The following is a 22,110-nucleotide window of genomic DNA, read 5'->3' as shown; positions in this document are numbered from 1 at the left end:
AAATACCAGACGCGAGCGAGACGTAATTCTGCCCCTGGTTCGGGCCACCGTGAAACACAGTTGTATTTATCAATGCGACTCTGAGTGTCCATCAGCAAAGGCCCACTCGTCTTCCTTTTTCAATTTGAGGCTCGCCGGCTCCGCTCGAGAAGGAACCGATGGCGAAGCTTTAGTGCAGGTGGTGATGGCTACTGGGCAGGACGCCCGTCCATGGCCGATAATCCTGATCCGTGATAGAGTCAAAGCTCAATATCATAGCATGAACTCCTTACCTGATGCAGCAAAAACATATCAAATATGGGCGTTGCCCCGAGCGCGTTGGAGTGGAGGACAAGGTAGCAGTGCACAGTGTTGTCTCCACAAGCCCATTCTTCCGCATTGTCTGTAATTACAGTACATGACCGATATCGCTCTGATCATCATTATCACAATTGATGGAGAATGGAGGGATGGATTCTCTGATCTGCCTCCTGCGTTTCTTCCTCCTTCTCCTCGCTCTCTGCATGAATTCCATACTGCAGTCTGACAAGTGAAGACTGGACACGCGTGATCGGTGATCCATGCCTCCAGAGTCTGAGCCGTCAATCTTGCACAACTTGACGCAGGCCGGGGAATGATCGATAATACGACTACTAATAGATACGACTCCCTGCTACGACGCCGAACATCCACTCTAGCCACTATCAGATCTTGCTCGCAGTCTCAGCCCTTGCTCAGTTTCTAGTTCAACAGACGAGACACCTTCACTCCGCTCCCTGCGAGACCGTTTCAACCTCCATTATTATTATTGACTGTGGACAGCGGACACATCATTTTCTCGCTATCTCGCTGACCCTCCCTGAGTCCCACTGGTGTTAGCGTTACCTTGAGTCTCAGTCTGCACTCCTACTTATAATCCAGCATTCGAGACCCAACGATTTGCTATCTCTGCTGCTGTGTCCTGCATCTTGGGTGTTTTTAATCTTCCGAATACCCGTCCTCATGGCTTTTTGAATCATCCCCATGCACTGATAAGCTTATATCAACTTTCTGTCGACCACCAATCTTACTTGCATACAACAACCTTGGGTGACTGTGCTTGACTCTGATTGGCAAGATCGCCCGACACTCAACCATGTCGAGCCCTCTAGCCAAGGTCCTGCATAGGATGCAGGCGCTCTTCTCGAATATCGTCGCCGCTCTGGAGACTATGCTATTGCTTCCGTCGCTATTCCGTGATCCCTCGCGCCGAGGAGGAAAGTCAACTCATGCAGCTTTCTGGCGACGACGGGCCCTCGACGCCTTTGCCGACGAGATCGACATCGTCTTTTCCAAGCCTTTGACTCTGAGAAATATGCTTACAATGTCTGAGAAGATCCGCGAGCAGTTCAGGATAGGTCTAGCCTCCAGTCCAATCAACATGCTGCCATCTTATAACCATGCTCTACCGTCTGGACTAGAGAAAGGCACATTTCTCGCTCTTGACGTTGGCGGTTCAACGATGCGAGTGGCGTTGATAGAACTGCGGGGACAAGGACAGATGGAAGTCCTCCGTGTGTCCTCGTCACCAATTGACAACCAAGTGAAGTTGTTGAAAGGCACTTCGTTCTTTGACTGGATGGCCGGAAAGATCGAAGAGATGCTTCTCGAGGTGGGCACCAACTACGGGCGTGAAGCGACCCCCATTTCCATGGGCTTGTCATGGTCTTTCCCAATCGAGCAGACTTCCAACAGTAGTGGATTGGTCATCCATATGGGCAAAGGCTTTCAGTGCTCCATGGGAACTGTCGGGCAGGAACTAGGAGCCCTTATAGTTCAGTCATGCCAGAAGCGTAGCCTCAATGTCCGAGTGGACGCTATTGTCAACGACAGCTCCGCCACATTGCTCTCTCGGGCCTACGTCGACCCCGCAACACGCATGTCTCTCATTCTCGGAACCGGGACGAATGTGGCCATACATTTCCCTGTTCATGCTGTTGGGCTCGGCAAGTTTGGTACAAGGCCAGCTGGCTGGTTCAACTACGCTAAGCATGTCATCATCAACAGTGAGATGAGCATGTTCGGTGGTGGGGTTTTGCCGATGACACGATGGGACGACATCCTCAACTGCACGCACATGAGACCTGGCTACCAACCACTAGAGTACATGGCCACGGGACGTTACCTAGGTGAGATCGTGCGACTCATTATTGTCGAGGCAGTGGAGGCTGCACAACTTTTCGGAGGAGAGCTACCTCATTCGATGCGAGATGCCTATTCATTCGACACCAGCATTGTTGCCTTCATTGAAGCCGATTCATCGCCGTTCCTTTCCTCATCAGCCACTCTTCTCCAAAAGGAGCATACATTCTCTAGCGCCCCATCCCCAGAGGACATGCAATTCCTCCTGCGAGTCTGTCGAACCGTTTCCAAGCGGGCAGCAGGATATCTTGCTACCGCGATTCACAGCATGTGGTGCCTGCGCAACGAAGCCGAGTCCCCCGACATTTCTTCATCGCCATCACTCAAGGAGCCTCGCGAGGTAACAATCACAGAGAGTGGAAGCAACCCCAATTGCCTGTCCATCGCGTGCGACGGCAGCGTCATCAACAAGTACCCCGGGTTCAGAGATCGCTGCCAGACTTACCTCAACCAGCTGACGCGGGAGACAAACTCGTCCATGGGTTTGCAGATCTCGGACAACGGTCCATGCATACGACTGGAGCCTGCTCCTGACAGTGCCATTGTGGGCGCAGCTGTTGCGGTTGCAGTTGCAGTGGCTGAGAAGCCCGAATAGGCGATATTGTGAGATTTAGATGCGCCGAAAATTGGGAATATTTTGCATTGAACGGTGTTAACTGAGCTGGGGCTGCGTCGATATTATGCATGTTATGTTTCTTTATATGCATTTCATCTGAGTGTGGTGTTTCAGAGTGCTTGCTCGCATACGTGGCTCGAAAGAGCATTGGTCTCAGGGGACAGATAGAGGTAGCACCTTGTGTACATAATCATAATTCATATGAGACTGAAACCACAATAACCGCCTCTTGCAATGTATAAAACTTAGTTGGTATTCGGGCAGGCCGTTGTACGCATTCGTATCGGGCGACTGAATGACCCCTCCAGTCTGGCGTGGTGCTTACAGCATCTCCTCGTTCAGCATGAGAGGGCTCATTCTTTGCAGAGATCCTGCAGTAACTCCAACATCCGCTGTTGAAAAGCCGTCAGTTCATCCACAGACAACCGGCTTTGTCTATCTGGCGTATCTGGCCCGTGTTGATGATTCTGCTTATTTGCGTCGCTCGCAATAAGACCTTTGCTGATGCAGAAGAACGGTACCTCCAGAGCTTTCAGCTCAACCAGCATAGCGTCAGCCATCTGCTTTGACGCCCTGTACACTTTGATATCGTAGCTGTGAACCTCAGCGATGTCTTCTTCGGCCGTCTATTGCTGTTAGTTTTGTACTGGCAAGTAAATGAGATTTGTGGCTTACAGAAACATCCTTCTCCTCTACCGGAGCGCCAATGGAGCGTCTAGTAGTACCAAGCCATATTAGAGACAAGCCAGTAAGAATGAACAGAAGAGGTTCCTAAATGAGTCTCTTGAAGAGCATGGCAAGATGAGACATACAAAACCTGATCTAACTCCCTCTTCTTCTCCTTTCGTGCGCTTTGCTTCTGCACCAGTGCTTCACGTCCCTTCCACCACTGCCTCTCATGGTCGTGCTGCCGCTGGATGAGGAAGCGGATGCGGCGCTGAATGTCCTCATTTTGGGCAACGGTTCGCATGACTTGTCTGAGAGCCGCGGGCCATGTTGTGATTGAAGATGAGGGTTCTCTGTTTTGGGATTGGGACTGGGCCTGGGCCTGGGATGACGGTGGTGATGATGAAGGAGGTTGTCTGGGATACTGAGGTTGTGCTTGGGGTACAGGGAGAGGTTGAACTGGTGGTGGTTCGTAGCTGTTATCAGCTTCAATAGCATGGTTCTGATTGGAGAATGCGGAGAGGGTTCTCAGGATGGAGTTGAGGTCGGGTGCGTTATCTTGCGACATTATATGCTTGCAAATACTGACTGGATTATCCAAACGGAGTCAATTCGAGATTTCGCAATATCATGCTAGATAGATGTAGGTATAGATAAAGGTCCAGAGGAGTGGAGTCTTGGCGGCCAACCGTGGAAGACGCGGCGGTCATCCCATCGCCGGCTGAAAATTTCCCGGTTCAAGTCCTCCAACAACATCATAGCTATCAACCCTGTCCCAACGGCGGTCTCCTCCATACATTATTTCTATGGTCAATCACACACGGATTTAATTGGGCCATAAAGATTTCTTCTACCTGCTATCTGCTCTCTCCGCTCCCCCGTCTTCCCCTTCCGGCCGCATCACACCATGTCCCGATCCGCCGCAGACGCAACCCGGTTCACGGCCACAGGGCCCTACGCCAGCTCAAAGCCCAGCAGCATACCTTACAAGCTCCCCGGGTCCTTAGCGGGCGAGTCCAAGCAGCAGAACAATGGGTCTGGACCTGGGCCAGGGAACAGACAGGAGACGCCCAGGGAGAAGGTCGAGCGGCTGCGAGCACAGGCACGGGCGGCCCGGTTAGCGCAGTCGACCTCGCGGATGGACACGGTGGTGGAATTCGGAAGATGGTTCGCGAACAAGGCGCATAAGACCATGGTCTACACGCTTATCACCGCGTCCGGTACGTCTACTCCTTGACTTGGTTCATTAGATGCAGAGGCACCTTCGCAAGCCGTATTACCGGATTGGACAGGCAGATCAAAGGATGCTAATGGGCCTATAGGCATCTGCGGCGTGCTCACTGTCTACTCTATGGTCTCCCTTACGCTATACAACCGTCGCCAACGCGCCCTGTGGATCGAGAAGGAATTGCAAACACTCCACGATGCCCAGGCGGCATTTGTGGCCGGAACCGCAACGTCAGAGCAATTGGAGATTTTGAAGAAGGAGAAGATCGGCGAAATCTACCAGCAGAAAAAGGAAGAGGAGAGGGCTCAACGGCCATGGAACAAAGTCAAGGCATACATGCTAGGCGGATTGAAGAACGAGGAGGCTCCCTCACCAGAAGCCGCCACGCCAAGTGCGGAAAGCAATAAGCCTAAGGTCCTAGACGCCATCAAGGCCGCTGAATCCAAGCTGGAACATGCTCCCTCAACTGCTGCTGCCCCTGGACAGCTGGATGTTCTTGCTGAGAACGCAGAGACAGCTGCCAAGCAGACAACAAAAAGCTGGAAGAGCTGGCTCACCGGTCGGTGAGTCGCGAGCCGGAAAACAAAAAGACGATACGATTTGAAGATTCGAAGTATAGATTGTGCCCCGGGCGTCCCACTCTCAGCTGCCGCCGGGATCACCGCCTCGACAGAGTTCGCCTGTCCCGGGCTAGCCGTTTCCTTATTGCATCGCATCCGGTGTCATCTTCCGTCTCTGTTGTAGTTTACCAACTCGGGTTGCGGCGTCCTCTGGTGTCTTTGAAGCTCGAACCTTGTACTTAATACTGGGTTCGTTTTATGTTGATGTACATATACAGTCTCTCATCTTGGTTAGAACTACTCTTTCAAGTGAAGTATGCCTTGCCCTAGTCAGAATCAGATCCGTTGGGCCGTAAGGCTGTCGGAAGTCGGCAAATCCCCGGACCCTCGAGTCTGGTAATCTCGTTGCCTGCTGTAATTCCGGGCTGGCCCAGCGGCTGCTGAGTCTGCCTTAGCCACATCCGAAATCAACGGTAATCCGAATGGAAGCAATGCGGAAGCTTTTCCAATAACCTCAAAAGATTATACGGAATAGCCGGGAGATATTAATAGAGGCGCAGCATATTTCCATTGTCCGTGATCATTATTCTTGACAATCGAGTCCGGAGTCTGGACACTGCGGTGGCACGAGTTATGGCTGAGCTACTGTGGCTGGGGTGGCGGGGCATTAGGTATTACGTACCCGTGACATGCCCAGTAACGCCACGCAAATTATAGGACATGTCCAAATGCTGGAGATTGGTCGCGCATTGCTTCCAAATGCAAGCATATTACGGAGTACTGCGTATTGCGTGAGATTTCGCACGAGAGAGGAGGCGAAATCTCCTCACTTCCTGCAGGCGATAGAATCTCCTGTGAGCTTACCATATCAAGAAGGCACAAGGCACACCCGTGCTGGTGATCCCAGCCAGTTGGCTGGCTGACACAAGTTCTCAGCCCTGCAAGTGAGGGGCGGAAAACGGCAGCCTAGCCGCGGTGGATTTGGATCGCTGAGCTGCTGCGCCTGTTTGATGACGGTAATTTAGACATGGTCTCGGCGCCTGGTCTGCCCTTTTCCAGCGCTGGCGGGGTTGTTCACGAGTCGGGCTAACATCTTGCAACAGTATAAAAGGACCTGGATCCCCGCGGCTCAGAGTATCCTTTTGCATCCACCACTCCTCACTTTACTTTTCAAGTAACAACACTACACCTCCAAACTTCTTAATCACAAACTATCTTCATACCACATCTTCACAATGTCTGGACCTTACGATCACAACCAAGGCTACCAAGGCTACTATGGCCAAGGTCAAGGCCAGTACCAGCAGGGCGGATATGCTCCCCAGCAGGGCGGATATCCTCCTCAACAATACAATGAGGGCGGTTATCCTCCCCAAGGCGGCTTTCCTCCTCAACAATACAACGGCTACGACCAGGGCGTCCATCAGCACGGTGGATACCCCCAACAACATGATCAGCAACGCGCCGCTTCAAACGACTACTATGGCCAAGAGCAACAGCAAGGACATTACGGGCAGCAAGGACATCACGGGCAGCAGCCTCAGTATGGCCAGGAAGCTCCCGGCGACGCCCAAGAGGGCGAGCGCGGTCTCGGTGGTGCCGTTGCTGGTGGTTTAGCAGTAAGCCTCTCTTCACTTCTTCTTATTTTACATACCAGATCCGTCTAACCACATTTATAGGGAGCATTTGGCGGTCACAAAGTCGGTCACGGAATACTCGGCACAATTGGTGGCGCCATTGTGGGCAGTCTAGCTCAGGATGCGCTGAAGAAGAAGGACCACAAGGACGAACACCAGAACCAAGGGTACTACGGTGACCAGCACTCTCAATACGGCGGCTCTCAACACTCCGGCCACTCCTCAAAGTTGACCGACCAGCTCGGCAGCTTCTTCAAGAAATAAGCGATGAAGCTTGTCACGGCCGCTTGACTCTCCTTTGCTAGTACTATGAGGTTATGATTGTGCATTACACCTACTCGCTTTTATTCTCATCGTTTGTACTTGTCGCCTGGGCTTTTAGAATATTGGGACTCGGTCGGTTTTGTGGTTTCTTCCTGCTCATGATACACTGTTGTGCATTATTTTTATGATACCGATGCTGTTTAGAGACTGAAGAATGTTATCATTCAAGCCTCAACTTGCCAATGCTCATTGTAAAGATGTAGAAGCGCTTTTCCGCAGCTTAAGCGCGTGATATCGCTCGGTGGCGTTCATGAGAACCACGGATGATCTGCTGTTTGCCGGTCGATCACGAGCATATGTCATGAGGTTCTAAAAAATGGACACTATTGTCCAAAATATGAGACGCTTACTATTGATTAGGTCTCCAAAGACATACTTAATTCTTCCATTCTGAATGGCGGGCGCACTGCGGTCCTTTTAAATTCCCTCCAGGCAGATATACTAGCCCTATAACAGCGATCGCCCACATAACACGGACACATCCGATACATCAGTATCTATCGTCTTATGTTAACTACGGAACTTTAGTATATACGTACCCTCGAAACAGGCAAGTCGGGAGAGATCCCTGTGACTACGTGGCGTACTATCAGTCCATAAGTCTGTTGACTACCCTAGGGTCAGTCCACTGTATGTGGTGGTTTTCCACCGAATAGCAACACAATATAGTAGTCCGGCCACAAAGCCGCCCTTACATCACCCACCGCCGGAGTACTTGCAAGCGGAATCACGAGAACTTTAGTCCTGCCAGAGGTCGCTGTGGCTGCTGTCGACGTATGTCTTAAGGGTTCTAGGCGCAAAACTGAACCGCAGTGAAGTTGACCTAAATGATACTGACTCTTCCAGCTCAATATTGTCGGTTTCGAAGTCGGCTACGGTAAATAGAACACGCTTGCGAGCGTAATGACTTCTTCTCACCAGTGACTGGCAATCGGGTACACTGTTGAGGTCTGAGAGACCGGCTGTAGGTATTTGGAAGTACTGGGATGCCCCGCCGAGTCCAACTGCAAATTTATGGTCAAATTTCGGGTCTGGGACATTGTCGTAGTGACTTAATCTATAGAGTCTATACCGGGTTACTGGTATCTTGGGATAAGAGCCTGCAGTACGAGTTCATGCATACAGGAGCCTGGCGTAGTCATGTACAGGTTCCGAGGTTGTATCAGGTCACTCCAATCGCAGTTAGCCTACATAATAGCCCTAACTGTGCTGTGATATTGCTACCTAGGTGGGCATAGTCATCATCAGTGATGCTGCAAAGACAGTGAGTGGCCTTACTCCCAGGCATCTCCCCAACTACTTTCCATTCGATATTGAACTTGGGAAAGACGGCATTCGGAATACTTACTTTCCCACTAGACCGACGGCTCCGTGAACCCTTAGGGTAACTGGGCAGCTGGATAACCCCCGAAATGATGGCCATGGCAAGGTATACGGCAGTGGTTGGGAAGCATACACTGCTGACGAGCCTCATGGAGGCGGGAATTGCTACAACCGGATACTGTTTGTCCACTCCGAGATGACCTCCCACAGTTGTCCGGTCAGGGGTACGGCAAGCCCAAAGGCTACTACCAAGGCTGTCCGCCTGGGACGATATTTTTCGCCAAAACACTCATATCTGAGGTGCAAGGACAGAGTGCCAGCCAACGAATTGCGAGCAAGACCGCGAAGCCCTCGGCCAATTCACCCAGCTTCCCTTGTCAAATACCTATACCCTGCCTATAATCAATACCCACCTGTCTTGATAGTCACTGCGCTGCGGTTACGGCCATGGCCTATAGCACTTTATATACTTAGTACTAGTACAGAGAGGTACTAAAGATTCTATTCTTGTTTTATCAGTTACTTCATATACTTATAGGCCTTGGGCCATGTCTAATTTATAGCAGTTACTTCATGTTATGGACATGGTCAATAGAATATATTGCTTATAACATGGATACCCCGACAGGTGAATCTTCCTTATATGCAGCAAGAGGATGTATAGTGCTTTATATACTATAGTTTGAAGAAGTATTTATAATTCTGTCCTTATTTTATTGGTAACTTACATGCTTACAGGCTTTGGACCATGGCCCATTCATATAGTTACTTTATGCAATGGACATGGTCGATAGATATATTGCTTATAACATGGATACTCGGATAGGTGGATCTTCCTTATATGCAGACGAGATGTATGCAGCATTCGTGCTAATCAGGAGTAGGGACTTATAGTCAGTCGTGTTCTCACAATGCTCCAGTGATTATCAAACTTTGTGGGCAGATCAGGTGCTATGGACGTGGTGACGACCAAGTGACGTCACATACCGTACCCAACTCCACATACAATGAAGTCGGATCTTGAGCATTGTAGAGACAAGACATCCATCAATCCACGTATATCATCAAAATGCCATCCACAAAAGTCCAGGACAAGAACGGCGAAGAAATCAAGGAGGGAGACTATGTCTTCACGAGAATTCGCGGCGGTTCGCATCATGGAAAGGTAGACCTCAGCTTCATCCAACCCTGAACCAAATAATTCTACTTTACTGTTGCACTTGCACCTTGCTTGCACCATCAAACGAGGTTGCGAGGTGGATAGAAGAGCTAGACTCTTCAAGTCGGGAACTTTCTCCGCATTCCTGAGCCCCATACTCCATGGCAATGCGGAGTAATTGACATCGGCAACAGGTCGAGAAGATAGTCACCGACCAGGCTGGAGCCGAGCAGGAAGATGTCAAGAATCCTCCCAAGGTATGGACCTCATTGTACCGGTATGTTCATGGCTTGCCTCGCTGAGTACGTTTCTGGCAGGTTATCTACAGCGACCAGCATGGCCATCGAGTCGCGCATAATCCGGGCACGTTGGAAAAGACGCAGCCGGAGGAATGAGCGCTCTACTGAAACCGGTTGCGGGGGTTTTCTGTATGCTCGTGCATTTAATGTTTACTGGTAATTGTACTGATACTCTAATTGACCCGTCTGATTATGTATCTCCCACACAAGGTTACGGTGATTGTCTACAGTGAAGCACTACCGAGGACGCATCATTTACGCCTATGAAGACTTATCTTGTGCACTACAGAGCAGCATGTAGTCCAGTTAATTTGTATACTGGGTCAAGTATAACCCTGGGCGGACGTAGGGCTCACCCATGGACAGATTTCGTCGGAGGCGATTCCGATTAAGATCACGGCCATGGCCGTAATGGATAATGAGAGGGCACCTAGACAATCGAGGGCGAACGGATCTGAAACAACCTTAATTTTTGTGAAGTATACAGTTTGGGTACACTATCACCTCTATCACGCTGCACAGGTACCGGGTTTAAACCCTACACTAAATGACTCGAGAGCCTGATTCATGCCGTTCATCTTAAACTAATAGAAGCTTGCCCACATAGAAAATTTGTCTATCCTGATGATCGTGGGCTCACGGAATCACTTCGTATGATGGGCACAGCCAGCGCCATGACTCGCAATATGGCGGGGTGTTGGGCCTCCAACTGGTCCAAGACTTCAGAGAAAAACGTGCGGCTAATGCAAGCAGCCAGGTGAGAAAGCACTGGCTGGTTCAAGCTAAACCATGGTTCACAGAGGCACATCCAAGCTTGAAAGAGGGTATAACCCTGAAGATCCTCCTTGTCAACGTATCAGTCACAGCCCCAAAGGAGCAAACGCCATGGACTCGTCAATGATATTCAGGTCCTCATGAGAAATATTTGTATCTATCCAATTATTTTCAAGCATTGATGTTCAAAAATGGCTTGTAGACTACCAAAACCTTTGTTCATCCACGAAATGTGGATCTTCCAGGTGCCCCATAGATGTCGAAATCCTGTTTTCGCCGGGCTAGACGACTCAGCGCATAAATATAGGCCGCTGCCCTGCTTTGACGGATCTCAATCTCTCAGCGGTCTTTCAGGTTCAAGATGAGAGTTCCTGCACTCGTTGGTGCTGTGTTGGCGCATGTCATAATCGGGTCAGCCAGCCCAGTGGCTTCTGCTGCAGTTCAGCGCGATAACCAGAAGCATGACCTAGCTTCAATCTTCTCCCTAGCTGCCGTTGACCCTTCCGTCGAGGACAACGGGCTATTATCGAATGCCGTCGGTGCTATTCTAAATGGAGTCACAGGGGGTAAACATCGGAGCGACGACCAAACAGTCGAGGAAGCGTGGGAAACGATTCAGGTTGCAGTCGACGGGAAGACCAACTTGCTCGACATCGTGGTCAGCCTCGCACTAGCACTTCCAGGCGACATCTTGAACCTTCTGAACGGGTACCTCGATTTCGAGCTGAACTCCGTTGACAACAAGAACGCCCCTCTGACGAAAACGAGTATTTACCCATCCAAAGCCGAGGGAGACGCGCCTTATTCTGTCAGCGAGGAAGATCTCAGGACGGCGATATATATACCAGAGACGTTCCAGTACGGAAAGAATGGAAAGAAGCCGGTGATCCTCGTGCCGGGAACTGCAGTTCCTGGGGGCCTGACCTGGTATTACAGCTTTGGCAAGCTGGCAGATGCCGTGCCCGAAGCGGACGTGGTCTGGCTCAACATACCGGGGGCTTCTTTGGCAGATGTCCAGGTTAACGCCGAGTACGTTGCATATGCAATCAACTACATCTCTGCAGTCTCCGACACCAACGTTGCTGTCCTCTCGTGGTCCCAGGGTGGCCTGAATATCCAGTGGTCGTTCAAGTACTGGCCATCAACGAGAGATGTGGTTGATGATTTCATCGCCATCAGCCCCGATTTCCGCGGTACAGTGGTTGCGGATGCGGCGTGCCCGCTACTCTCCGGCATTTATTGCACACCCGCGCTCTTCCAGCAGAGATACGAGACGACATTCATCGAGGTCCTAAGAGCAGACGGAGGAGACTCGGCATATGTCCCCACGACCACTCTTTACTCCTCCTTCGACGAAATTGTGCAGCCGCAGAGTGGCGAGAACGCTTCTGCGATACTAAATGATGCTCGGGGAGTCGGCGTGACTAACAACCACGCGCAGACCGTCTGTGCTGGGCAGCCTGGCGGCGGTGTATACCTGCACGAAGGAATGTTGTATAACCCCCTATCATGGGCCCTGGCCGCGGATGCTCTCCGCCACGATGGACCTGGAGATGTCTCCCGGATTGACACTGAGAGGGTGTGTGCGGATATAATCGCACCGCAGCTCGGTGTGGATGATTTGCTGGGATCGGAAGGGCTTCTGCTGGTCGCCGTCGCAGAACAAATGGTGTTCGATCAGAAACCATTCAAAGAGGGTCCGATCGCAAGCTACGCTCATGATCAATGACGGGAAAGACTTAGTTCTTCCTTGTGACGGTTCAGTGTGGACGTAATATCTGTGTAAATAGTGCAAGTAATATTAATAGTAGAGAAGCAGCAAGGACCTGCTCCATAGTACTTCGTATGATAACGGAATTTCTGGTGCCGCGTAGTGTTGAGCTTAAGTGAGATACGCTCAAGGAGTGGATCGCTTCGTCATGTAGGGCTGTGATTTCGCAATCTTATGATCTTCACTTCAAGACTTTAAATGCCACCTCACTTGCCAGGACTCAAATTCAAGCCTCCAGAATGACAGCAACCGAAGAGCTGTCGTCGAGAGGCTGTCACGTGGCAGCGTCTGCGTAAACTCTGGCCGCCCTGCAAAGCGTCGTCACTTGTTGCAGATCCTGAAACAGCTGAGTGTTTGATTATCTGATGATCTGTGACTATGAATTCACAAGAAACAATGCAAGCCGATATTGTTGCGGAAGCTGTCCTGGCCAAACCTCTTCGGCCAAGCTGGACTCTGAGGTTAAGAAGCAGGAAATGATTCATGCAACCAGTTATCCCTCTCTACTCGAAACTCTTGAACCTCGTGAGCATCTGAGCCGGAATTCAAGCAACAAACGGTGAGCTAATCGCCACAATAATCTTGATGGATCCAACCCCTGATCCGTGATTCCGTAGGGCCTAGGCTAACTGCAGGGCTGTCATTTGCCGGTCAGAGAACAGCCCCGGACGGCACGGTTCGCTTCGTATAGTGTGGACACGTCTACGAGGCCTTCCAGATCACAGCTCTGCCTTCGCCATATAGAAACCAGGGAGTTATGTTCCAGATTCAAGAACACTGGGCCATGGCCCATAACTCCGAGTCCGAAGTCGCAAACGAGTCTCAGTAGTGGGGATCGCGCACCCTACTACGTATGCTCCGGCAATTCGGCTCCTGTCGACTTCGCTTCGCTATTCTCTTCTCTGAAATGTCAATTGAGTCAAGAAGGCAAGGACCGCGGTAGCCTGTCTCCTCAAACGGCTGAAAGGGTGATGTTGCACATCTGAGAAACACCGGTCACTGCAAGCCGAATACGATTCTTGATACAATTCTCGTTCAGGTTGTCAAAACTGGCATTGCCAGCTCCACTCAGGATGTCGTCGCCAAGACCGTCCGCCCCATCCGATCGTCAGCTTCATATCAGCGCTTGCGTTGTCACTGGCCACTTTTTTTATGCGGAGATTGGTGCTGCGACTCTGCGAGCGCGGAGGCTTACTCCGTAGTCGTTTCTCCTTTCCTGGCTTCTTCGCTTTCGCAACCTCTTCTTCTTCGGCAACACCCTGTTCTTTTCTGAAGAGGTTCAGCAGGAACGCTGGGTCTTCGTTTTCTTTCCTCTACTCATTTCTCGGTTTGGAGGCCGTACTGAGTGGACGACCAGACCATCTTAAATGACCTAATTGTTGGCGGTATAATTTCGTGTCTATATTACATTTTCCTTGGGAGGACTCCTTCCTAGCCACTCATTCGATATGCTTTTCTCATCGATCTTATTGTCTCTGGCCTTTGGCCATGTCCTTGCCGACGCTGGAGACGACGATGACTTGATGTCTTTCGTCACGGTACGAATAGTGACTCTTATAGTGGCTCGCTTGCTAACTTCTCCAGCTTCCAAAAGTACGAGCACTGAAGTTTGATATCTCCTACCATGAACGGGAGGCTGTAGCCCCCGGTGAGCCTCTTCCTCAATCTGTCACCTTGAGAACAGAAACAATCCGCTAACAGTGGTGCAGGGTACTGGTTTGTTGCACCTTACGGCATCATCGAACCTGAAATTCCTACTAAGCAATGGATACCATACCAAGTAGTATGTTACGCTCTCAGGGTAAGGGAGCCTTCCTCTGATTACTAATGTGTGGATATAGGGACCATATATATACGATGGAGATGGAGTAAGTACCATGCATTCAAGCCCTAACTTCAACTGACGTTGTAGGTATTAATCTGGGCTGGATCTCCCATGTTTGACAACCGGAATGCTTTCGACTTCAAAGCGGCCAACAATATAGACGGTGAATCTCACCTCTCGTTCATCTTGCAACATCAGTACCATGATGACGGCACCGACAAGGGTTACGGTTACATTTTGGATCAGCACTACGAACAGGAGTACAAGGTTGGCGTTGTCAACGACCTGAGCGCATTTAATATGCATGAGTTCAATGTCCTCGATGGAGGAAAGACTGCTCTTGCTTGCCTCTACAAATCCGAGTACTCAGATTTATCTGCGCTTGGTCGACCCCAGGATTTCAGCTGGATCATTGCTGGCGGCCTGCTAGAACTCGACACAGAGACAGGCGAGGTTCTGTTCGAATGGAGCTCATTGAACAACGTCCTTGTCGACGAGTCGGTGAAAGTTTACCCCAATTCCTACCCTGCTGACCGGCCAGGTTGGGACTATATCCACGTCAACTCAGCAGACAAGAACTCGGTGGGGGATTACCTGCTGTCAGCACGATTCGCCAACACGCTCTACTACATCTCCAAGGAGGGCAACATTGTCTGGCGGCTGGGCGGTAAACACGGCGATTTCGACATGGACTTTACCTTTTCAAAGCAACATCATGCTCGGTTTATCGAGTCTAACGGAACGCACCATGTTATTTCGTTCATGAACAACGCCTCGGACGAACTGGAGGCTGAGGAGGACGTCTCGTCCGCACTCTACGTACAGCTTGACACCACTGTTTCTCCAATGACCGCGAGGGTAATCAAGCGCATTACCCGACCTGATGGCGGCCTGACTCGGTTGCGTGGTAATGTGCAGACTCTGCCCAACGGCAATACCTTTGTTGGCTGGAGTGAGCGCGGCTACCACAGCGAACATGGTCCAGACGGCAAGCTCCTGATGGAGGCCAAGTTCGTCTCCACGCGCCTCTCCTCGTACCGGTCATACAAATTCCCCTTCACCGGACGACCAAAGACGCCGCCAGATGTGGTTGCATCCGTATACGGCACGGACCGAACAGACATGACCACTATCTTCCATGTCAGCTGGAATGGTGCGACGGACATTGCTTCCTGGCGTTTCTATGCGCGGTCTTCAGAGGATGGCCTCGCGGTACCTGTTGGAAACACGACTAAGACCGACTTCGAGACGATGTACATCGCCGACGGATACCTGGACTGGGTCTCCGCAGAGGCATTGGACAAGGACGGCAACGTTCTAGGCAAGTCTGAGGACCAAAGGACACAAACACCCAGCAACTGGCGACTCGCCGGTTTTCAGGGAGGCGAACAGCCAAACCCGGACGACCCGTCAGTCCTGCACTCGACAAAAGAGGAAGAGCCGGACGTGGGAGAAGAAAAAGAAGCGGGAAGTATGGCAGACATGGATATGGACCAGGGTTCGGATACAGAGTCCCACGTTGACCCGGAAGCGGCGGCCAAAGCGGCAGTCGAGGCGTACCAGATGATTCGTGGCGTTGGTGGGCTCCTGATCTTCATTTTGGTCACTTGCTCTCTGGCTGGCGTCGTGGCCGGGGTATACCGTTGCCTTCGACGACGTCGAACTCGGTCTTATCACGAAATCCCTCTGGACGAGGCAGAGCGCCAACCGATGACATCGCGTTGAAAAGTTCGGCTGACTTCATTTCCCGTATTATGCATTACGTACATACCCATTTCCTAATTATAGACGATTTGACCGCGCTCTCGCCCTCAATTTCATCATAATCCTTCCTTAGTCGAAATTCAAGGTCATTACCTTACCGGCTTTAACTGGCCCAGCCAACTCCCTGGCAATCCTCTCATCATCACGGATCTGCCTGGCGATCGGACTCATCATCTCCCACTCCAACTGTCTCGCCACATGTTCCAGCTTCACATCTGCAAACCGAGGGCTCCTCAATTGGATCTTCACGAATTGCAGCCCTTTGGATTTTCCCTTTCCCACTCTGCTTAAAGCAAGAAGCGGCAAGGACCACGGCTCCCCAATCTCTAGGCCCGCTGACGGGCAGACAACCCACATGTCCACATGGAGGACACTCAGAGCCTTGAAGGTCAGAGATATCTTCTCGCACAACGAATACCAATTCTTGTCGCTCCGTAGCTTGATTTCCCGGTGCTCTAGCGAAGTCGGCTCGTTGTACATCGTATGATGCAGCTCAATGTGTTTGATGGCTGCCTGCGCGCGCCTGGGGACTCTGTTGAGGAATTTGTAAACGCACTTGGTGTTTGAGAAGACAAACTGGGTGCAGTCGTAGAGCAGGCAGAGTGTTTCTTGATAGAACTGCTTTGAGACAAAGGAGATGCACAACTGAGTTTGGAGCTTGCCTTTCTTGTTGTATTGCAGCATTGTTGGGTTCTGGGTATGGAGGTTTCGTGGTGGGAGGAGTTTGTGGGTGAGATGGCTGTGGCCGGTGTTCTCGTCCATGTAGCGGCTGATCTCAACCCGCTGAATGTCAAAGAGGTAGCTGTAAAGTCTGTTGCGGATCTCGCCAGGAAGCCTTTCCAGCTTGGCTTCGGGGCTCTTCATCATGAACCAGTCCCCTGATCAAACGGGGCTTTGTTGACACTGGTCTAATGCTGGTGTTGACACTGGTTGAATGATGATGTTGACACTGGTCAAATGCTGGAGTGGACGAGGTACAAAGAGTTAGAGGACTGTTTTGTATAGTACTGAGCTTATGAATCAGAGCAGAGAAAGATTTGTCTCTGCTCCCATTGATTATTTGCTTGTGAAGAGCGATACAGAAAGATAGATGTGTTGTGTTGTTCTATACCTCAATGTCAACTCTACAACTCTATAGTGTACTGTAACACAATTACATACCCGGCAAAATGAAGTCAGATATTACGTAACGAGTACTTATACTGTAACCTAGACCGCGGCCGGCCGACTTCATCAAATAATCCTCTCTTGTGCCACTGCCACGCAAGATCATGTCGATCCCCCCTAATAATTCCAGTGCTTCATCTCGTCCTCCTGCAACACCACAAGCCCCTCCAACCTCTCAATACGCCAAGAAAAATTTCAAAGTCCTCCCATTCCTTGCCATCTTCGCCATTGGCTCAGTAGCATACGGTGGCCTCGCGAAATCCCGCGCCGCCGAAAAGCAAGCTTATTTGCAGAAGACCGCCGCTCAACAATCCTAAAACAAGACAACCCCGCCACGACCGTACTACCTAAAACTCAGTCCCAACAAACCCTCTCAATTGAAGTTTGATTACCCAAAAAAAGGTTATCACGGCAAGCGAAAATGTCCACCGACAAAAAGACCTCCCGTTTCTCCCCCGCCGAAACGACAGTCGTCTTCCTCCTCGGCGGCCCTGGCTCAGGAAAAGGCACGCAGTCCTCCAACCTCGTCCGCGACTATGGCTTCGTGCACCTCTCCGCAGGCGACCTCCTCCGCGCCGAGCAAATCCGTCCTGAGTCCGAATACGGCTCGCTGATCAAAAACTATATCACGGAGGGCAAGATCGTGCCTATGGAGATCACCGTCGCTCTGCTGTCGAACGCAATGGCCGCGGAGCTAGAAAATAACAAGGAGAAATACGCTGCCGCTGGCGCAAAGAAGCCGCGCTTCCTGATTGACGGCTTCCCGCGCAAGCTCGACCAGGCGGTGTTCTTTGAGGAGACGGTCTGCCCGAGCGAGTTTACGCTTTTCTTGGATTGTCCGGAGGAGGTTATGGAGAAGAGGCTTTTGAAGAGGGGGGAGACGAGTGGGAGGGATGATGACAATGCGGAGTCGATCCGCAAGCGGTTCCGAACGTTTGTGGAGACGAGTATGCCTGTTGTTACGGAGTTTGAGAAGCAGGATAAGGTCATTAGTGTTACGGCGACGGGGACGGTCGAGGAGGTCTATGAGCGGATTCAGGCTGGTTTTGAGAAGCGTGGGCTGAAGCCTTCTTCTGCTTAGTTTCCTACGTCGGGTGTAAATCTGATCATCTGTTGATACGCTGTTAGATAAGAGGATATATATATTAGTAGACTTGAATATGCACTGTGCGGGCGGCTGAATTTCGAATCCGGTATTTATTCAGTAAATCTAGTAGAGCCAATGAACTTGAATAGTCATTACATTTTATCTCATCAGGTTTTGTTTGTTGCGTCTATTCCGCCGCAGCTACCTCTTGAGGGGCGCGTCGACGCTCAGATTGTCCCTTGTTGCTTTTCTCACCCTTCTCAGCCTCTGCAGCCGCCGCCGCCTGAGCAGCAGCTTCCCGTACAAATCGCTCCCGCTCGCTGCGAACGACGCCAAGGACATTCTCGAGGCTTCGTCGCCACACCATAAGACGGCCCTGGACTTCAGCCCATTGCTTCTCGCCGAACACACGGTAGGTGGCGCGGTGGACCAGGAACTCAGAGCGGAGCTGAGAGAGCTTGCCCTCGACGAGACCGGCACGGATAGTATCGATAACCCACTTCTCAACTTCCTCTTGCGGCACACGGAGAGAAGACGCAATTGTCTCGTATGAAAGGGAGCGCGCAGATGGGCCAGTTGTGGTGGTGGCGGCGGCGGCGAGGGAGGCCAGAGTGAGTAGACGAATTTTGGTCTGCAGAGCTTCGGCGTGGGGGGTCAGGGCATTGTCGGGAAGAATATTTGCGACGGGGGTGGTGGAGATGAAGTCCTCATAGGCATCGAGAGTGTCGGCAGTGAAAATCTCGAGCAGCTCGAAGAGAGGGGCGTCGCTGGAGCGCAGGGCCTGGACGGCGTCGGCGGCGGTCAACGGGGTGAAGTCGAAGACGGCGGGGTGGGTGAGAGCCGAGGTCAGAGCACGCACGGCGAGATCGCGGGCGGCGGGGGATGAGGCCTCAGCGGGAGGGATGGTCTGAAGAGCCTCGACAACGTGAGTCTGAGCCCAGTCGAGGTCGCCGGCAGCCTGGGCGGCGTCGGCGATAGCCAGGTGCAGACGGCGGGCCTCCTCATCGTCAAGTTCCCAGGCGGAGCGCCAATTGGGCAACTGCGCGGTCAGTTGGGGCTTCAGAGCATCGAAAGCGGCGGAGGAGCCGGACTGGCGGATAACGGCGATAACGGCCAGAAGGACGTGGAATCGACTGGAGTCGGAGGGGGCGAGTGTGTTGAAGATGGTGGACAGAATGGCGATGGACAGAGAGGCGCCGAACTGAGGAGAGGAGGAGATGGGTTTGGCGAGGTATGAGCAGATGCGGGAGAGGAACATGTCAGGGTCGGAGGCCTGCTGGACGAGGTGGATCAGGAGGTTGTACGCAGGTGTGATTTCTGGTTCAAATCAGTATATTTTCCGAGTCCCCCAAGAACTGTGGTGATGCGCACCCTTCTCCGGCGCCGTGTTGAGCACAGTGGCGGCCGAGACCAGCTTCTTCAGCACCTCATCCCGCTTGCTCTGGTCGATCTGGGTGTCATTCTGTTCCTGCTCGCGGAGGGGCTGCAGCAGCGGGGCGAGCTCGGTCTGGATGGTGGTGTCGTCGGGCTTGGTGAGGGCGTCGAGGTAGGCAGCAAACTCCTCGGCGAGTTCGGAGAAAGAACCCTCGATCAGGAGGGTGGTTGAAGGGGCGGGCATGGCTAGTGATGGGTTGGAGGAAGAGGAGGAAGGCAGAGGTGAAGTCTGGGTTCAGTTGAGATGATTTGATTTTGGCGGTGGAGAAATTTCTGTGGGATCAGTTCTTGGCACCGCCATGCAAGCAAGGCGAGATCTACATGGGCCTATACCATTCTTTGTTCTACAATTATCCAGAAATTATGATGGAAATATTATGTTATACTCATTATCATCATGTCCAATCGCCGTGCGGCCCCTTCATCCCACAATTCAACTATAATCACTTTACAGCAGCGCAAAAGCGGCAACCATCACGGTCGCGAACCCAGCCAATCCATAGTTCTGCATCAGGCGCATCGCCCCATCGGTCTCGGTAGGGCTGTCGCTCGAGTCCGTGGCCGTGGCCTCAGTGTTGTTGTTGTTGCTAGAGTCTCCAGTCGCAGTGCTCGTCTCAGAAGTCACAGTGGTCGAAGTAGTGGTAGTGGTCGAAGTGGTAGTGGAAGCAGAAGCATTGAGGCTTCCGCAGCTATTCAGACCTTGCTTGCACTCATCATCGCCATCCTGGGTGGTGGATTGCTGGATGCACTGCGCGTACTCTTCCTGGCAGACATAGAAGGGGATAGTGCCCTCGTAAAGGCCTACATTGGCGTCGGTGCCGTTGGAGCAAGTGCATGTGAAGTCAAGAGAGTCCTATTTGGTACCAGATTAGCGAGTGGGAAATTTTACCGCAATGATTTCAGATCGCGTACACTATCGCAGCGGTTCACACTGGCAACACCACCGCAGATTTTGGGGCAGTTGTTGCGCTCCGCAAGACACCAGTTGGCTGCGCATGTCAGCAGGATTCGTGAAAGCAGACGAGCGATAAATACCTCTGGTGGTTGAGTCGACCTGGCTCAGATCGAAGCCGGCGGGAAGGGTCCAGTTGGAGCTGGACTGAGCAACGATGGGGGCGACGAGCGCGAGGAAGATCGGAGCGTAGATCATCTTGAGCGGCTAACAGACTGCTGTCGTAATCGTAAGAGATGGGTGGATTGTGATTATGATTTCTGCCTGCAGAAAGAATTGGAACTGGGATTATTTGCACGACCAGAGGAGAAACAGGAATGAGTTGGACCAAGGGGCAACCGGTCTAATAAATAGCCTGGAATTTGGTGAGCGCATCCAAGGAAGGACCGGATTCCGGTAAGTGTAAACAAGCTAGCCAGCATTAAGTCTACATTAAGCTACTTAGACCAATCTCCCAATTATGCAGCCCGACTAGCAGCAGTAGCATGGAGTCAAAAGATAAGAAATGGTTCTTCAGAGAAAGTCCTTGCCGAGGTCTCCTCGCTCCACCCATCCGCTGCCCCAGTGCCTCAGGTCCTCGTAGTCAAACACTTAAAAGTCCTCGATATCTCCAGAAATTATAAGGCCTGGTAGATAAAAGATAAAAGGTACAAAGAAAAAAAATTCAGGAAAAGGGAAAATGTCCACCAATCAACGGCCTCCAGCCCAATACATCTCGATCCCGACATACTCCCGCCACCCCAAACCAGCCACCGGCGAAGATGGCTTCTTCAGCCAGACACTCTCGTCCGCAATCACAATCCCAACAGTGCGCACTTTCAGACTTGAGCATCTCCAGCCTAATCTGCCCTCCCAGCCTCCCGTATGGCCGTCGCCAACTGCACCCCCGCAACTGATCCCCGTTCCCGGCGCGGATCTGTTGATGCGCCTTGATCTTGCTAGCCCCGGGGTTTGCGGCCACCCGGCCACGGCCCACGGAGGGGTTCTGGCTACTGTGATTGATGAAGCGATGAGCTTGGGTGTTACGCTTTATGCGCCGGAGGCGGGGGAGCAGTGTGACCCCGCTGCTGCTGCTGCAGGGGGCGCACCTGGCGCTAGGATTCGGTCAAAGATGTTCACGTCGCAATTGGATGTGCGGTATAAAAGGCCTGTTTCGGTGCCCGGCGAGATTGAGGTTAGGGTCAGGGTGCTGGCGAAACAAGGGAAGAAACTCTGGGTCAAGGCGCAAGTTATTCAGGATGGGAAGATCACAGTTGATGCGATGGCGTTCTGGCTGTTGACTTTGGCTGTGAAAAGCGTTCTGTAGTATAATTTCTTCATCTGTATTGTGTGTGTATATATATTTCTGTATAGAGTAGAATATC

At 51.6% G+C, this 22,110-nt stretch overlaps 12 protein-coding genes across 12 annotated transcripts; 8 read left to right on the top strand and 4 right to left on the bottom strand.

Moving 5' to 3' along the window:
- Window positions 1–1,114: 1,114 nt before the first annotated feature.
- On the top strand, window positions 1,115–2,755 carry DSM5745_00585 (putative hexokinase; the record flags this gene model as incomplete). The annotated part of the gene is made up of 1 exon (XM_026742601.1): window positions 1,115–2,755. One exon carries the CDS (start codon window positions 1,115–1,117, stop codon window positions 2,753–2,755), a length of 1,641 nt encoding a protein of 546 aa, XP_026608446.1.
- A 374-nt stretch (window positions 2,756–3,129) lies between these two features.
- On the bottom strand, window positions 3,130–4,010 carry DSM5745_00584 (uncharacterized protein; the record flags this gene model as incomplete). Its single annotated transcript, XM_026742600.1, has 3 exons — window positions 3,130–3,402; window positions 3,452–3,491; window positions 3,589–4,010. 3 exons carry the CDS (start codon window positions 4,008–4,010, stop codon window positions 3,130–3,132), a joined length of 735 nt encoding a protein of 244 aa, XP_026608445.1.
- A 339-nt stretch (window positions 4,011–4,349) lies between these two features.
- DSM5745_00583 (cytochrome c oxidase assembly protein COX14) lies at window positions 4,350–5,237 on the top strand (the record flags this gene model as incomplete). The annotated part of the gene is made up of 2 exons (XM_026742599.1): window positions 4,350–4,662; window positions 4,765–5,237. 2 exons carry the CDS (start codon window positions 4,350–4,352, stop codon window positions 5,235–5,237), a joined length of 786 nt encoding a protein of 261 aa, XP_026608444.1.
- Window positions 5,238–6,465: 1,228 nt separating this feature from the next.
- hel10 (putative high expression lethality protein Hel10) lies at window positions 6,466–7,131 on the top strand (the record flags this gene model as incomplete). The annotated part of the gene is made up of 2 exons (XM_026742598.1): window positions 6,466–6,849; window positions 6,910–7,131. The coding sequence occupies 2 exons, from the start codon at window positions 6,466–6,468 to the stop codon at window positions 7,129–7,131; spliced, it is 606 nt and encodes a 201-aa protein (XP_026608443.1).
- Window positions 7,132–9,583: 2,452 nt separating this feature from the next.
- On the top strand, window positions 9,584–10,068 carry DSM5745_00581 (DUF2945 domain-containing protein; the record flags this gene model as incomplete). Its single annotated transcript, XM_026742597.1, has 3 exons — window positions 9,584–9,679; window positions 9,868–9,930; window positions 9,991–10,068. The coding sequence occupies 3 exons, from the start codon at window positions 9,584–9,586 to the stop codon at window positions 10,066–10,068; spliced, it is 237 nt and encodes a 78-aa protein (XP_026608442.1).
- A 1,039-nt stretch (window positions 10,069–11,107) lies between these two features.
- Window positions 11,108–12,475, top strand: DSM5745_00580 (putative lipase; the record flags this gene model as incomplete). Its single annotated transcript, XM_026742596.1, has 1 exon — window positions 11,108–12,475. The coding sequence occupies one exon, from the start codon at window positions 11,108–11,110 to the stop codon at window positions 12,473–12,475; it is 1,368 nt and encodes a 455-aa protein (XP_026608441.1).
- Window positions 12,476–13,965: 1,490 nt separating this feature from the next.
- DSM5745_00579 (uncharacterized protein) lies at window positions 13,966–16,067 on the top strand (the record flags this gene model as incomplete). The annotated part of the gene is made up of 5 exons (XM_026742595.1): window positions 13,966–14,055; window positions 14,102–14,165; window positions 14,227–14,300; window positions 14,359–14,385; window positions 14,430–16,067. The coding sequence occupies 5 exons, from the start codon at window positions 13,966–13,968 to the stop codon at window positions 16,065–16,067; spliced, it is 1,893 nt and encodes a 630-aa protein (XP_026608440.1).
- A 108-nt stretch (window positions 16,068–16,175) lies between these two features.
- DSM5745_00578 (uncharacterized protein) lies at window positions 16,176–16,970 on the bottom strand (the record flags this gene model as incomplete). The annotated part of the gene is made up of 1 exon (XM_026742594.1): window positions 16,176–16,970. The coding sequence occupies one exon, from the start codon at window positions 16,968–16,970 to the stop codon at window positions 16,176–16,178; it is 795 nt and encodes a 264-aa protein (XP_026608439.1).
- Window positions 16,971–17,694: 724 nt separating this feature from the next.
- Window positions 17,695–18,354, top strand: ura6 (uridylate kinase ura6; the record flags this gene model as incomplete). Its single annotated transcript, XM_026742593.1, has 1 exon — window positions 17,695–18,354. One exon carries the CDS (start codon window positions 17,695–17,697, stop codon window positions 18,352–18,354), a length of 660 nt encoding a protein of 219 aa, XP_026608438.1.
- A 193-nt stretch (window positions 18,355–18,547) lies between these two features.
- On the bottom strand, window positions 18,548–19,978 carry DSM5745_00576 (PCI domain protein; the record flags this gene model as incomplete). Its single annotated transcript, XM_026742592.1, has 2 exons — window positions 18,548–19,677; window positions 19,732–19,978. The coding sequence occupies 2 exons, from the start codon at window positions 19,976–19,978 to the stop codon at window positions 18,548–18,550; spliced, it is 1,377 nt and encodes a 458-aa protein (XP_026608437.1).
- Window positions 19,979–20,242: 264 nt separating this feature from the next.
- DSM5745_00575 (uncharacterized protein) lies at window positions 20,243–20,944 on the bottom strand (the record flags this gene model as incomplete). Its single annotated transcript, XM_026742591.1, has 3 exons — window positions 20,243–20,647; window positions 20,707–20,783; window positions 20,830–20,944. 3 exons carry the CDS (start codon window positions 20,942–20,944, stop codon window positions 20,243–20,245), a joined length of 597 nt encoding a protein of 198 aa, XP_026608436.1.
- A 481-nt stretch (window positions 20,945–21,425) lies between these two features.
- On the top strand, window positions 21,426–22,052 carry DSM5745_00574 (PaaI family thioesterase; the record flags this gene model as incomplete). The annotated part of the gene is made up of 1 exon (XM_026742590.1): window positions 21,426–22,052. The coding sequence occupies one exon, from the start codon at window positions 21,426–21,428 to the stop codon at window positions 22,050–22,052; it is 627 nt and encodes a 208-aa protein (XP_026608435.1).
- Between the last annotated feature and the right edge of the window lie 58 nt (window positions 22,053–22,110).

This window comes from Aspergillus mulundensis (assembly GCF_003369625.1).
Source record: "Aspergillus mulundensis strain DSM 5745 chromosome Unknown scaffold_0, whole genome shotgun sequence".
Lineage (NCBI taxonomy): Eukaryota > Fungi > Ascomycota > Eurotiomycetes > Eurotiales > Aspergillaceae > Aspergillus > Aspergillus mulundensis.
The sequence above is the reverse complement of the archived record's forward strand: the minus strand, read 5'-3'. Positions and strand labels throughout refer to the sequence as shown.